Genomic DNA, 14,619 nt, shown 5'->3' on the forward strand with positions numbered 1-14,619 from the left:
AAAATTGGGAAATTAAGATGACTGCATAAAAACTGCGTGTCTGGATTGAAAACGCCATTATCATCTAAACCAGGAGCTGCCCGGGTAGTTCGAACTTTGGACCTTGATTTCAGGACAAAAACAGCGAAGTTCGTTAGCAAATTAGTTGGATTATCGTTTCCCAAGTTTTCACTTATATTTATATTGATTCATTTTTTGAACATATTTTTCTAATTCATGCTTATTGCACGAGGTAATTGAAACGGTGTGCTCTCTTGTTGACTTTACAATTTCACAAAACAGCCCCTTACATCAGCTGTTGCTGCGATGTACAATTTATACAGTGAGTTCTGCGGATTTCGATCTTTCGATAATTGGAATGAAAAAGAGCTAGAGAAATATTTCAGTCCTCAAGCAGTTTACTTGTATATCGTAAGATTTCGTAATTTAAGTTGTTGTCCGTTGTTACAGCGTTTCTGATTAATTCAAAATGAAAATCGTAAGAAATTATATTCTTGATTTAATTTCAATTTATTGTAATTTAGCCAAACGCCTGCCAGCACTTTTCATGTAAATTGCCAATATTGTAAAGGAACCACCATGCTAAATATATTGCTCACCTTTCAAAACGACCGAGTTAAGTTTCCGCTGAACTAATTTTGCCTAGGCTTCTTCAGTATTTCATGGATTGTGTCTGTTTTAAATTTGCATTTGCGTTTCAGATAAGCTTTGGTAATTTTGTTGCATTATATAAAATTCTTTTCCATCAGTATAATTGTTTTGTGAATTTGCATATGTTACCACCTGGGTAAAAGACGAGTGACGTGTGCGGACGACGTTCACAAAATAATTTGTAATTCTCTATAATCAAAAGTTTATACGGTAATCAAAGGCCTACACAGAGTACGAGCAAAGACGCGAAAATAACGTGCCACGCTCAATATAACTTTCAAGAGTTGTCTTGTGAAAATGCCTCCTAACTGCTTGATTCAGAAGAAATCCAAAAGCACATTGGCACTCCCTGATTCTAAGTCCACACTTATTTTAAATTTAACTCTCGCAAAATTTTTATGCTACCCCCATTTAGCTCAATTTCTAGCCGCTGGTCGGAAAACAGGCTACTCTCATCAAGAGATGTAATTTGTGATAATTCCGAATCAGCATAAATTACTATTTTGCCGGCATGGAGCAGAGGTTTCGGGGCAGCTTCGGGGTGTGTAGTGGAATCAAAAAGACAAGTTACCGTTAGCAGGGTGAGACATTCCACGGTCAGCTTTCGCCGTGTACAGTTGTAAAGTTCATTTTCCATTTTCTCGGTTTTTCTTCGTTATGCACGAATGATACTTTCCGATTTTTTCATGATTCTTTAGTTCTGTCATTTAATTACTATATTTGTGTACACAATAATACAATTTGTATTGTATTACACTGCGTTTAATTAGGATACCCAAAACCCCAAGGGTGGCAACACTGCCTTGGTTGGAGGCATACGTCCCCCTATTTTTTTCCACCTGGTGGTTTTTAGGGATTTTCGTGTCCGGCTTTGGTGCACTTTGTTTTCACACTTCAGTCATAGTTTTCGAATCTTTGTAACATCTGCTGACATTGAATAAATGGCACGGTGGCTTGGCTGTCTAACGCGACCAATCTAATCACCATTTGTGTCCGGATTTATGTCCGGATGAGTAGTGGAGGCAAGATGGTTTTGTTTTATATACAATTTGCAATTGAGCCTGGGTGCCCTGTGGGTTGAAGAAAGCAAGTGAACGGTCGCTCAGCTAGGTACCAATCTCTCGCGACAAGATGGCGACGAGAGGTGCTTCTGATGAGGGCTATAGTTGAGGGCTACGATGCTATGTAGGCTTCACTTTCATTCTACCGTACTGGTTTTCATTGGAATCTTTTAAGGTATGGTGTCATGCAAGTTAAATTTTGTAGAAGAAGTATGTACAGAGTCGGAACTTGTTCACTTAGAGTTAGTATTATAAACTACTCCTATAAAGCTACCTATTCCAAATTTAAGCTTAACTTAAGCTAAAACTTATTTCTTAACAGGTGTTCCCTTTTTGAAATGAAAAGTTTTAGATACGTTTATCGCTGAAAAAATTAATATATTGTTGACAAATATGACCCTATCTTTGTACATCACATTTCAGAACGATGCCCTAAAATCAGAATTCTTTAAACCCTCCTCATGAGACGTAAAGGTGGTAAAGTGGACATTCTACCAACTATGTGAAAGGTCACGAAAAGAGTTACACTTTCTCGACGTCCTTTCCACTTAAAGTTAATCCCAGCACATAACACTTTTATCACCTACAACATGCCAAATTTTCAAGAGGAAATTTGCTCCTGAGCTGTTTATCCAATCAGAAACAATAATGTCAATTTTCATGTCAGTCAAAAAGACAAACAAACGTGCAATCGCAAATGAATTATTGCCAGGCCAACTGTGACTTAGCTTTCCAGGCTTTCATTTGACCTTGATTGGTAATTTAGAAACAAAAATTCATGGAAATGACCAAGCAGACTAAACGAGAGAACAAGTGTAAGACATTTTTCAAGGAAAATGTTCCCTAGTTTTTGGAAGCCTGAATCTACCTCATGCTGAGCTGTGACTATGTAATATACGAGGAGTGAAGGAATGAGTTACTATTAAAGAATTGAAATCGTGCTTAGCATGCTCATGTAGAGTTATGGATGCATGTGGGAAGTTTGGAGAGCGTGAGAGTTGCCTGAGGCACAGCTGAGAGCAACTCTAGCTTCTTGAGCTTGATATATGCACAGCTATAAGCATGAAGAAATTCTTTTATAACCTAGTGAAAACAACTTGGGGGCTAAGACATGTTTTGTTTGTGGTTGACTGCAGAGTTTTCACAATGCATGGTGAAGGAAAACAAAGGATCCTATTGCCTGGTGAAAAAACACACTACAATGAGTTGAGCAACAATTGAATGAAAACGTTTCATCTGGTTTCTAAAATTGTGGATGAAAAATTTGCTTCTTCAAATTAATTATAATGAAGATGTAGGCAAACAAAGTCAAAAATAGTCAATGAAAATAAAGACAAACAAAGTCAAAATACTCAAGTTTTAGTAAACATCTTAGCTAAGGCTTGAAGTAGTGTTTGAATTGTTCAGAATGAAATTCTCATCGCCAAAATTTTAACAAAAGGAACTCGCAGCTAAACTCCATGGAAATTTTGCAGCTAAAATGAAACTGCACACATCATGTTACTTACGCGTGGTCGTCGGTAAATAGAGATTTTTACCGTGATGTCTCAGTAGGAATTTGGTAGGACCAGCATGTGCGCTGTGTTATAACATTATTTTTCTCTCATAGCCTAGTGCAGTCCACTGTGAGAAAACATTTCCCCCCCCCCCCAGGGGATACATCTCTGCAGCGATACTGCAGGCCTACACTTCCATTAGCCTGAATGGCACTGTGGTTGGCCTGTATAATACTCAGGTTACTCTTGTTTTGGCCTTTCCAAGGATTTTGTTTGCATTGTTGTGGTGGTTTTCGCTCATTTATGGTGGTTTTGTCTCATTGTTCTGGGTGTTAGCACATGCTCAGATGCCATACAATAGACTACTTTGGTGTACTGGTCTTGCCCTTGCCTACAGAGGATTTTATTGAGAAATTGTCCTGATCTGTCTGCATTGCTACAACCTTTCTTCGGCTAATATAATTTCACCATTATAGTTTGCATGCTCAGTTGTTAGAGGTCATTTATTGTTTTCATCCGATAGGATTTATTTTAGAGGATATTAAACTATGTTAAACTCCTTTCCCCCAACAATTTTGGTATTCAGTGCTTTTGTAGGGTTTCTTTTAGCACTGTGCATGAGCGACTTGTCATAGAATTTCTCAGATTCTGAACTCACAGAAATATAAATTAACTGGCTTTCACTGATAACAATATTTAAGTTTTCCGTTTCTTTGCAGACTTTGCAGACATTCTGGCTAGTTTACAAGAGTGAACAATTAAAATGTTTACAGCCTATGGAATGAGGACTTTAACTTTGTCTACAAGCGCACGGTTTCTGCGAGTTTGTCCCTTCCTGTGTCAAAATTTTCCATCATATACTTTTAAAGAATTCAGCAAGTCATACAGCAACTCATGGCCAGGAGATGTGATTGCTAAACCAACAAAGAGAAGTAACAGCCTGCCTTATGTCAACGTTCCAGACTCCTTCTTGTCTACTAACTTAAAGTCATCACGCCCAACTAAAGTTAAAATGATAATTGAGAGGAAAATAATGTCCCTGAAAACAGTGAAAGAGCAACTGAAATTTTTTACGGAGGCTAAGTATGTGGCAGAGACTGTAAACAAGATTGCTATACTCTATAGCATCGCGAAGATCATAGAGGGAGATGAGGAACAGAAGGAAGTACTAAGACAACATAAAAGCACATACATGGAATTGCTGGACTCTATTTCAAAAGAAGTGTCCAAGTGTCTGCCTCAGAATGTGGCCACATTAATGTGGGCACTAGGAATAAATCAAGTGAAACATCCAAAGCTGTTTCACCTTTGCGAGAAGAAGATTCTGTCTCGGGGTACTTCAGTATTTGACAATAAAAATATCTGTCAGATTTTGAGTGGATGTGCAAGCTTTAACATGGCAAGAAGTGAAATATTTCCCAAGTTTCAAGAAGCTATTTTAAATGGAGAGGTGAAGATCTGTCATTTTGAAAATCACCAACTGTCTGGAATAATATTTTCATTTGCTAAAACAGAGAATGGTTCCATTAAACTGTTTGAGGCTTTCTTGGAAGAAATTCTGTCAAGAGACTTCACAATGATTAACAGTAATGCTTTAGCTGAATTTGTGTGGTCATTTGCAAAGAAAGCAGTGGAAGCAGACAAGTTGTTTGACAGAGTAGAAGAAGAGATTCCAAGACGAGCAACAGCTGACTTGAACAAAACTAGTTTTATTACTAAGGTACTTTGGGCATTTGGCAAGGCTGGAAAAGGAAGCAAGCAATTTTTTGACTATGTGGACAATGGTCTTGTCTCACTTGGTGTGGAGAGGTTTAACAATGTTGAGCTCTTAGACATCATTTGGTCTTTTGGAAAGAGGAGTTTTACAAAAGCCATGGTATTTGATGTTGTTAAGGAAGAGTTACTCAAACGTGGTGCCCATATGCTTCACACCCATGAACTTGTGATGATCCTACTTTCATTTTTTGCTGCCCAAAGGCATGACAACAAGTTAGTTACAGAAATTGAAACTGAGTTGTGTCTGAGGAATGGCAAGCAGATTGCGACTACTCAGTTATGTCAAGTTGCCTGGTCTCTTGGAAGGATGGGAAAAGCAAGCAGTCAACTGTTCGATGTAATTGAAGCAGAGGTATTTCAGCGTGGGTTACATAAATTTTCTAAGGAGGAAAAATTCTTACTTATGCGAGGATTTATTGAGGCCAGCAGAGGAAGTAAAAAGTTCTATGAATTTTTATTTTCTTCCATTTCAGAAAAAGATTTTTCTAGTTTTACTGCAAAAGACCTACTTGAATTTGCTTGGTGTTTCTCTGAGGCTGGTGTTCAACCAGGAACACTGTTTGACACCTTAGAAAAGGAAATCCTAAATAAGGAGAAAGAGTATTTCAGTCAGATACAGGTAATGTCCATTAAGAAAAGTTTTCTAAAAGTTGGAAAGGGAAGCAAGGAACTGTTTGAGCTGTAGGTACAGTGTGTAATCAAATGATCAAATTGGTGACCAAATGAAGCCTAGAGACTAGTTTAAAGTTAATTCCAGATCATTTAGTTTTTATCTGTAGGTTGAAGAGCTGTTATTACAGTTGAGTCTTGCGGTTAAATATTCTTTTGTTCAAAAAGTTATACAAACGAGGTGAAAGGGTCAATACGTATGATTTATTGACCAAGATGGCTGGATATTGGCCAAGTTCTTTTTTTGCGTGTTTATGGACCGAGATGGAGTCGAGGTCCATAAACTCGCAAAAAAAGAATGAGGCCAATATCCAGCCATCTTGACTGAACAATCTTGGTCAATAAAGGATGCATTATAGGGCTTTTGGGGAAATTTTTCTTGCGGGACACGGCGGGTAGTCCCAAGCGGGCAAGATAGCTCCATCTTGCCTGCTCGGGTAGCCAATCACAGCACAGGATTTGATTCATCTTGCCTGCTCATGGAGCTAGCCATATATAAATAAAAAGAAAAACTGACCCTTTTGCCTTGTTTGAATGTCAAACTGCTGATAACTGTAAAACCAACTAGTATCTTGTTCTTTGTAATTATTGTAGGTGAATTACAAATCTAAGCTCTTCTAGGAAACTGACGCGTGATTTAAGTCAACAATTTATTACCAAATATACATGGAACAGTTTTTGAAAAGTTTTTAAGATATCCAAGAAAGTTTTTTGATTGTATGGAGACTTATTTACTTAGTTTCTTTCCATTTCTGGGCTTTTAAATTTTGTTTCAATGATAACTTACATTAGATAATGTTTATTGACGTTTTACATAAGAGATTAAATACTAGCTAATATAACATTGTAGCACAGGGACAGTCACAGTCCACAACCCAATACAAAAGTGTTGAGAGGGTTGAGAGTTTTGGTCTGTCTGTCCCCTCCCCTATTCTCCTGTGTATTGTGTTCAAAGCTTACGGTAATCAGGTGAACTACCAAGAACTACTTTTCCCTTGGGTTTGGCTATAAAGGACATTGCTGCCCACACTTGTGGCAGTATTTTCTGCATGCTGAATATTTTAAGTTAAAACGAGCAGTACAAATATCGAGCCATAGTTAATAGAGGGAAATGGTTAGGAAACCTGGCAAAGTTCTTTGTTGTATGTTTTTGTTGGCTATTTTGGGGGTTGACCCTGCACAAAACCTGACAAAATTCAAAAGGTGGTTGTGTTTGCTCATACAACTAACCATTGTGATTACGTAATTCATGTATAGTCTGTGAGCATAAAACAAAAGCTGCGCAGTGTCAAGAACCTTCTAACATAAATCTCAACCGCTTTATTTGCTTCTTTGATGTTTACCAGGCTTCTTAACTATTTCCCTCTATTAACTATGATCGAGCCTTTCACATGTGGTTCAGAATGCAACCTTCCATTTACACGATATTAATGTGTGACCTTTATATGAAAGCTCTTCAGCACAGCATTTGCATGGCTGTGCTAATACGCCATTTTACATTTGAGTGCTCAGTTACCTTGCCTATGAATGTAAGCGAGGTAGGAGGTGATTTTGCTTTGATACAGACTTCTCTGCTTTTCTCATTGAAATACCAACTTAAAACAATTTGATTTACACAACAAAAGCAGTGAGGTCTGTATCAAAACTGGTCACCTGCAGCCTTGCTGCCATTCAAAGGCCAGGTCACTGAGCAGGAAACTGTAAAATGGTCAATTGTGCTGGACACCTATCAAACATTAGAGCAGTTTTCACTTCAGTGCACAGGGTAATAGAGTCCTAAAGTGTGATGTCACAAAAAAATAAATTTGAGAAATTATGGGATTTGGCACCATTTTCGAATAGAGCGTCCTTAAAAAAGGGTCTTTGCCAAAAATTACCTCTTAATTGTAATTCCCAACTGAAATATAAAGGACGAAAATTTGGTACTGCCCCATATAAATCTCTCTAATTTTGAGTCAGTTCTAAACTGAAGGAACTGAAACAAATTTTGAAGGGTTTGTATGGGATGCTATCAAACTTTGATCCCTTATATCTCTATCAGGAATTGCAATTCAGAGCTAATTTTTGGGATGAGGGCATCTTTTAGGATCCTCTATAAGAATATTATATCAAATCCCATAATTTCAAAAATTTTATTTTTGTGACGTCATCACTTTAGGACTTTATTGGCTTCTGCTTTCGTTTTATAATACTGCACTAAGCGATTGGTTTAAAACTTGCCCCACTTTGTCGTCCAATCAGAAGTAAATCCAAAACCAATCGTGACTCACTTGCACACGCTTTCCCGTGTTTTGCGTGGGATACATATATTTGCTTTGAGATTTGACTGGTTCACTGGATTGTCTGTGTAATTTGTGATTGCCTTGAGTTGAAAGCCTCTCCACTTCCACGTGGTGCTGTTTATTATGTTGTACAAGGAGGTTCTAACCTCCACTGAACTAATAAAAAAATGTTATTCCTTCTGTGACTCACGAGTTCTTCACTGACTGACTCGAGCAAGTGAGAAATTTGGTTTTGGTAAAACCCTGCTTGTAAGATGATGGTCTGACTCTCACTATTCTTTTATGTTTCGTTCAAGACGTTTCGGCTGGCGCTTGAGCCTTCATCAGTTGAAATATTAATGTTATAGTACCCGGGATTCAAAAAGCAGCACGTCGAATGCACGCTTAGAAACTCGTGCCATAGGAGATCTGTAGTCAGTACCTTGCTGCGCAGGGCACAGAACATCCCATCAACACAGAAAGGGAAACGCGAAGAAATGAAACGAGTCAAGGCTGTACTGCGAAATTATCCCTCATCCTTCATCAGTAGCTGCGAAGGATCGCTGTCGAAACTCCCTACCGATCTACCATCCAATGGTTTCGTGGTGCTAGCCTATTTGCAGGACATTTCGGAAAGGGTTAGTCGAATCTTGAGGCAACAACAAATCAAAGTCGCCTTCAAACCATTGAGAACAGTGAACAGAGTTTTTTTGTTCAAAAGAAGTTCTTAATAACCTTAATTGGTAATTGGAGCTCGAGTTGTACAATTCAGGGAGTAATAACTGGTTTTCAAACGCCTCGCGAAAACAGTCTCCTTTCAGGCATGAAACTGCACTAGTTCATTTTTGTTTCATTATGTAATCAAACATATTAGTTAGTAGTAGTACTTGTTTATATATTTACAATGTTTATTTTTCTCGAAGATATTAGTTCCTTAGCTACACTACAGGCCTAGTTACACTATAAATTCGAGACAAAATAAAGTCATTTACGTATGTATGTAATCAAGCGCGATTTTGAAATTACTCGCCTGATTGGTCCAAATACTATTGCACAGTTGGGTTCGCCCTGGGTATTTTGGCTCGACTGCTCAGTCTCGCCAAAATACGAACCCGGGCTTGACCAGTCTCGCCTGATATGCTGTCGAAGCGTACCTAATACATGCTATTGGGAATAATTGGTTAATAGCTATATTTCATCATAATTCTAATACATGCATACGGTGGGCTGTTGCAGCCTCTACTTGGGTTAGCAAACAAGCTGAACCTGTCGGTTTTTAAGGGAATATAACGTCTTGTTTCATGCTGTCGGCGTAAAATAAACTTCTTGGTAGCTTTCAGGGTAGGCTTGATTACCAGCCGCTGTAGGAACGTAAACAAGACTCGAGAGAGCAGTGGAAATCGAGCCTACCTTCAGGGCAGGACGATTGTCCTAGAGGATTTTTTTTGACAACAGAGCGCGCATGTGTGGCGCTTTGCGATTAACCGCGTACCGCGTGCGAAAATAGTTTAATAATGATTCGTTATAGCTCCGTCAGTTAGACGTGTCATCCTTCATTTTCTTCTGTCGTGTGTGTAACAAGTGGTAGGGCAATTAATGTATATTCTTATCAGCTTGTTTATTGTCCGTTATGTGTTTTTACTTCTTATGTGAGTCCATATGATGAGAGTTAGTCCCACGAGTAACACAAATCCACCCGTGCAACTTGCAGCGATGAGTGCAATCTTTTTCTTTTCTTCTGAGTCATCTTCAATATCGTCATCTTCATCATCTTCTGTTGTAATGGTGGAGAAGAAGCAAACGGTAAATAAACAAACTGCTGCTATTGCTAGAAAGTACCATGACGTATTTGACTTACTTGTTGTAGTTGGGGAGGTAGTTGGGGAGGTACTCGTTACGCTGCTGTGGAAACTGACAGTCACTGCTGATGAAGGATTTACAGAGGATGTTTGTTGTTGAATTAGTGAATAATTGGACGATACTGTCATAGACATATTGACGGTCGCTGTCTGATTGGGAACACTGGTTATCGTTTGTTGAATACTGGGGGATGGCGTCAATGAAATGGATTGTCCTGTTGAACAAACAAGTAAAAAGGAAAATAGTCAATTGGGAACTATCACTGTTATCTAACAGCTGTTTCGCTGAACTTCGAATCGAGAGGCCCAGGTTCGTGCACTGCCGGGGTCATCGCGTTGTGTTCTTGGGCAAGACAGTTTAATCTCACAGTGCCTGTATCAGCAGTGCTGCCGGTGTGTAAAGTGTCTTGCCCAAGACTGGGTGACCCAGGTTTATAAACCCGGCGATGGACAAGCATCCAGGGGGGAGTAGGAACACTCATAATCACTACATGTTCAGGAAACCGTACCGGAGATAAGGACCAGCCTGATGGGCCGCTAAGTTCAAACACAGACTCTGCCGACATAAGCGACTGAGATGTATGTGTATGTGAGAGGAAAGAAAGATAAATGAACACATGCAACCCAAATAAGAATAACAACTGGCAGGAGGTTAATAGTTCTGTCAATGTCTATGTCAATTTCAAGCCCACTCATTCTCCGGAACATTTGACGGACATAATTGACATTTGCCCCATGGGGCAGCTGGCGCATACAAAATCTCCGTGGGGAGGGGGGGGGGGGGTTCGTGAGAGAAAGCTAATTCCTGGAAACAAAAATACCATCCGTTTTTATTATGAAATTGTCAGGCAATAACGTACCTTGGAAGCCGGGATTTTTTATTAAACTGACCTTCTTGGCCCTTTTGTCTCAACCAAACACCAACACCATACTCGCTTTTTGCCTCGTTTTTCTCGTACATGGAAGACCAAAATGAATTTTTGGGGGAGGTGATGGGGCATAAGCTAGTTTTCAATGGGTTAAATTTCAGAAATAGAATTTACATCTGCGTTCTTTACGTAGGGTTAATCCTTTCGATGTTTAATACAGCAAGATTTCGTTCTTTTAAAAGTACCGATTTATAATTCTTTGCATTTGACTAAATTGTCAAATGCCCCGCCCCCGGGCAGCCTATTGCGAGCAAATGTCGGTTGGTAGGGATACCAGTTAATTAAATGCTGGGAAAAGAAGGTCATAAAAACATCATAAAATCAAAGTTGAACAATAAATCAACAAGCAAGAAACTTTGTGATTTACGAACCTGCTAGAAAACTAATACAAGCTGCTAGAATAATCTCAGTTGGATAAATGACCATTTTTAGTTGCATCATCTGTTAAACTAGAATAACATATGGCGTTAATAATGGCTTGAATATCTGCTTGGAACAAAATATGAGCTGCTGTCAGGCAGATTCACTGATTATCTAACCTCGTTTACCTTAACCACGACAAAATATCCATAAACAATGGTAAATCAACAAACAAACAAACAAGAAGCAATGCCGGCGATCTTTCCGACATAAGGAACTATCGCCGGATGTGACTCAGGGTAAGTTATGACTGTAGTGTGTACAAAAAGGAAGTCGGTCCCTTCCTCTTGAGGAGGCCTTACGTTCATTCAAGTAAATAAATATCTAGCATTAAGTAAAATTAAAGTTCTCTTGTGAGGTTCAAGCTCGACAACGTACTCATTAAAATAGTCTGTAAGAATATGAAATTTGAATAACATGTAGAAAGATTTCAGTTTCTGAAGAAGAAGACAAATGTGAAATAGATAAATAACAAATGAATTTAGGTGTCGATGTGTTAAGCACTGCTGTGCTAATTGGGAACAATGAAATAAGCGAACAATTATTGAAAATTGAACAGAAACTTGTTAAAAACCCGAACTGGTGGGAGACTGAGCAGTTGGCTAATCACTAATCAAATTGTGAGTGACAATTTCTATTCTAAGAGATGGATTTTATAGAAAGGTAGAAAATATCGTTCCGACTTTGAAACACAATTATCTTCATTACAAGATATCGGTGAACCTATGACTTCTACAAATAATTACCTTAAAATACTCAATTAGCAAAATTCATTTGTTCTCTAATCACTCTGTAGTGAAACGGGAACAAATCTTTTTCACGCTAGATATAATGAACGCAGACAACAATCAGGAATAGGCATCTCGTTCATTGATAGCTACACGGGCAAAGGACAGGAATAATCGCTTCACAAATCAGCGAGGACGCAAAGCTACTTACAAGCTCTCAAATATCTACAATAATAACTTATCTGAATATTACAGCAATATGCAGAGATAAAGGATAACAGTGACAGGAAAATTAACAGAATGATAGAGAGAGATACCGCAAGTAACCTTGAAACTGCAAAAAAACCTTATTCATGTATACCTGACAACAAATAATCACGCGCACTTCCGAAATAACTCACACGACAAATACCAGTGGAACACATCCGCGCTAATGAAGTGTGCATTCCTATTAAACGCGAGAAAATGCATTTCATCTTGCTTTGATCTACGCAATATTCCTCCTCCAAATCAAACCGATGTAACTTGATTTCCCTATCATAACCTCATTATATGTTCACGATAGTCATTACTGTTTTAGTTTTAGTTTACAAAAGCTTTTGCAACACTTTATGTCATGCAAATTAAGCTAGTTGTTGGTGTACAAAGAGTGAAGGAGTTAACACCAAACACAAATCCGTCATCCAGTGGCAGGGACGGGGGATTTGAAACCGGGACCTCCGGATTGCAAATCCAGCGCTCTAACTACTGGGCACGCCGCGTCCGCAGTAATAGAAAATGTAAGAGCTTTTTATCGGAACAGAACAGACAAAATCCCCGCAATAAGCGGTTGTCCATAGCGCGGGGTTCCCCTGTATTGCTCAGCAATAATGAACATGACGGAAACTGTCACGATTAAGCGCTAATTATATCCACTGAGGGGAATTGGTGAAACATCATCGGCATTTGATTGTTTTATGATGACTATATATTCCTTGTCAATTATATCCCGGAAGATTGAACGAGCTTTTTGGAGTAAAAGGACCATTCTACAAGTAGTTTATGCTTGCAAACATTAAAAATGTGCTATGTTCTCTTGGTATGATACGTAAGGGACAAAAGTCCACAAAACATTGGTAATAGATATGCGGTGGTGCCTCTCTAAGTTTTCAAGCTGGATGCCAACGGGCTGGTAAACAGTGATTAATACATACATCGTATCAATATTCCGTAAACTGATAATGCTTCAAAACTTGTAACAGTTCTCATTAACGGTTACGTAATCAGAACATCGATTCAATATTCATTTTACACGGTGTGACTTATCGCGTATTCAGCCGGTTTACGTTTTTTTGGCTCGAATTAAGATGAATATATAGTCATTCAGTTGTTAGATTTTTGTTGTTTTCAGTGACTGCGTGTTGCAAAGTGACACTCATGGCGGTCATCAATGCTTTGTTTTCATTGTCTTCAAAATCCACAAACTCTTGTGATAATCAGAGTTGCTGATATAAAAAAAACACAATATTGTTGGAGGATTACGCGTTGCCAGTGGACCGGACATTCTGTTAGATATTTGATTTAACTTCACCTTTAAGGAGAGGAACTCGCGGTTTGTATCATCTCTTCCCTGCTTATCTAGACCCATCTACAAGTTCTTGTCATTACCAGTTGCAAATTGCTGACTGAATCTTTCGTATAGTTTATTCCTGATTTAAAGTGACAATTTTCGCTGCAAATTTTCATGAGAAATGCAGTTCTGAAATTGTCCCAGCCTTAGCTTTTTGGCTCGGCACAAAATTCAGAACAAAAACGAGAATCGAATCTAGTGAAGGAGAATTAGCACATACGACGAATGACATTTAAAATATTTGTTCACAGTCCGCTTTTAGAACGACACCCACTTATAACACTTAAAGCATTAAGGTATAAAATGTCATCATTGTGGTGTGTTTGTTTGTCTAACAATTGAAGTGCACTTACCAATCTGTCTTCACGAAAAGCGATTGATTTGAGGAGCAAACGATGCGAGTTTGTTCCTGCAAACATACGACTCGATTATTCGTATTAAGAAGGCATAACAACTGGATTAATTTGCATAAAAGCCCAGCATCTGAATATTAATGTAATTTCTCAAAGACAAAAGTCTCTCAATCATGAAGGTTGAGACCCAGTCCTCACAACGCGGGGGAATTTAAAAACACAGCAATCACCGGTCATTTTGGATTTGTGTTTGAGGAAAACTCGATCAGGGCAATCACATGATTATCGTGACGCCTTCGTGTTCGAAAAGCTCCGTTTTCAAAAACGTTTCCCCCAGTTTGAAGAGCATTTTCGAAAAGCCTTGTTTTCGTGTCAGATTAGTGCGGACGGTAGGCCTAACCGCAGAAAAAAAGCTGCCTTTTCAAATTTCTCCGGCGTATTGTAGAGCTGCCTCAGCAAGAGAAGATGAGGTGAGATGTACTTGTACTGTTTTCAGCAGCTGTCAAAATAACTTGAGTGAATTTTCACCAGGGCCCCTATGGATACCAGCCTCGTTGCTGAATGGGCTACCCTGGGCAAATTAAGTTACTTACTTACTTCATACCCTAAGACAGGCCTCTTAGACTCAATCTTGACTTTAAAAATGCTCAAAGTGTCATATTGGAGATAAATTTAACAAACTGACGTCAGTTTTTTATTCGTCTGTCCTCTTATTGATGATAAATTGTGTCATAACATTGTCAAAGTGGCTGTGGAACCACGAGCCGCAGGCGAGTGGTTCCGCAGTAAACTTTGATTTTTGATTGG

General features: G+C 38.7%; 2 protein-coding genes across 3 annotated transcripts; one reads left to right on the forward strand and one right to left on the reverse strand.

Moving 5' to 3' along the window:
* Positions 1-878: 878 nt before the first annotated feature.
* On the forward strand, positions 879-6,342 carry LOC145484967 (uncharacterized). The gene is made up of 2 exons (XM_081463596.1): positions 879-1,887; positions 3,928-6,342. The coding sequence occupies exon 2, from the start codon at positions 3,972-3,974 to the stop codon at positions 5,667-5,669; it is 1,698 nt and encodes a 565-aa protein (XP_081319722.1). The 5' UTR covers positions 879-1,887; positions 3,928-3,971; the 3' UTR covers positions 5,670-6,342.
* Positions 6,343-6,493: 151 nt separating this feature from the next.
* LOC145485058 (uncharacterized) lies at positions 6,494-14,583 on the reverse strand. 2 transcript variants are annotated; one of them, XM_081463709.1, is made up of 4 exons: positions 14,406-14,583; positions 11,074-11,143; positions 9,773-9,988; positions 6,494-9,688 (listed from the first exon to the last, which is right to left on the reverse strand). In XM_081463709.1, the coding sequence occupies exons 2-4, from the start codon at positions 11,141-11,143 to the stop codon at positions 9,543-9,545; spliced, it is 432 nt and encodes a 143-aa protein (XP_081319835.1). In that variant the 5' UTR covers positions 14,406-14,583; the 3' UTR covers positions 6,494-9,542. The 2 variants fall into 2 exon arrangements, with proteins under 2 accessions (XP_081319835.1, XP_081319837.1); XM_081463711.1 differs by having other exon boundaries at positions 13,813-14,583.
* Between the last annotated feature and the right edge of the window lie 36 nt (positions 14,584-14,619).

This window comes from Orbicella franksi, chromosome 4 (genome assembly GCF_964199315.1).
Source record: "Orbicella franksi chromosome 4, jaOrbFran1.1, whole genome shotgun sequence".
Classification (NCBI taxonomy): domain Eukaryota; kingdom Metazoa; phylum Cnidaria; class Anthozoa; order Scleractinia; family Merulinidae; genus Orbicella; species Orbicella franksi.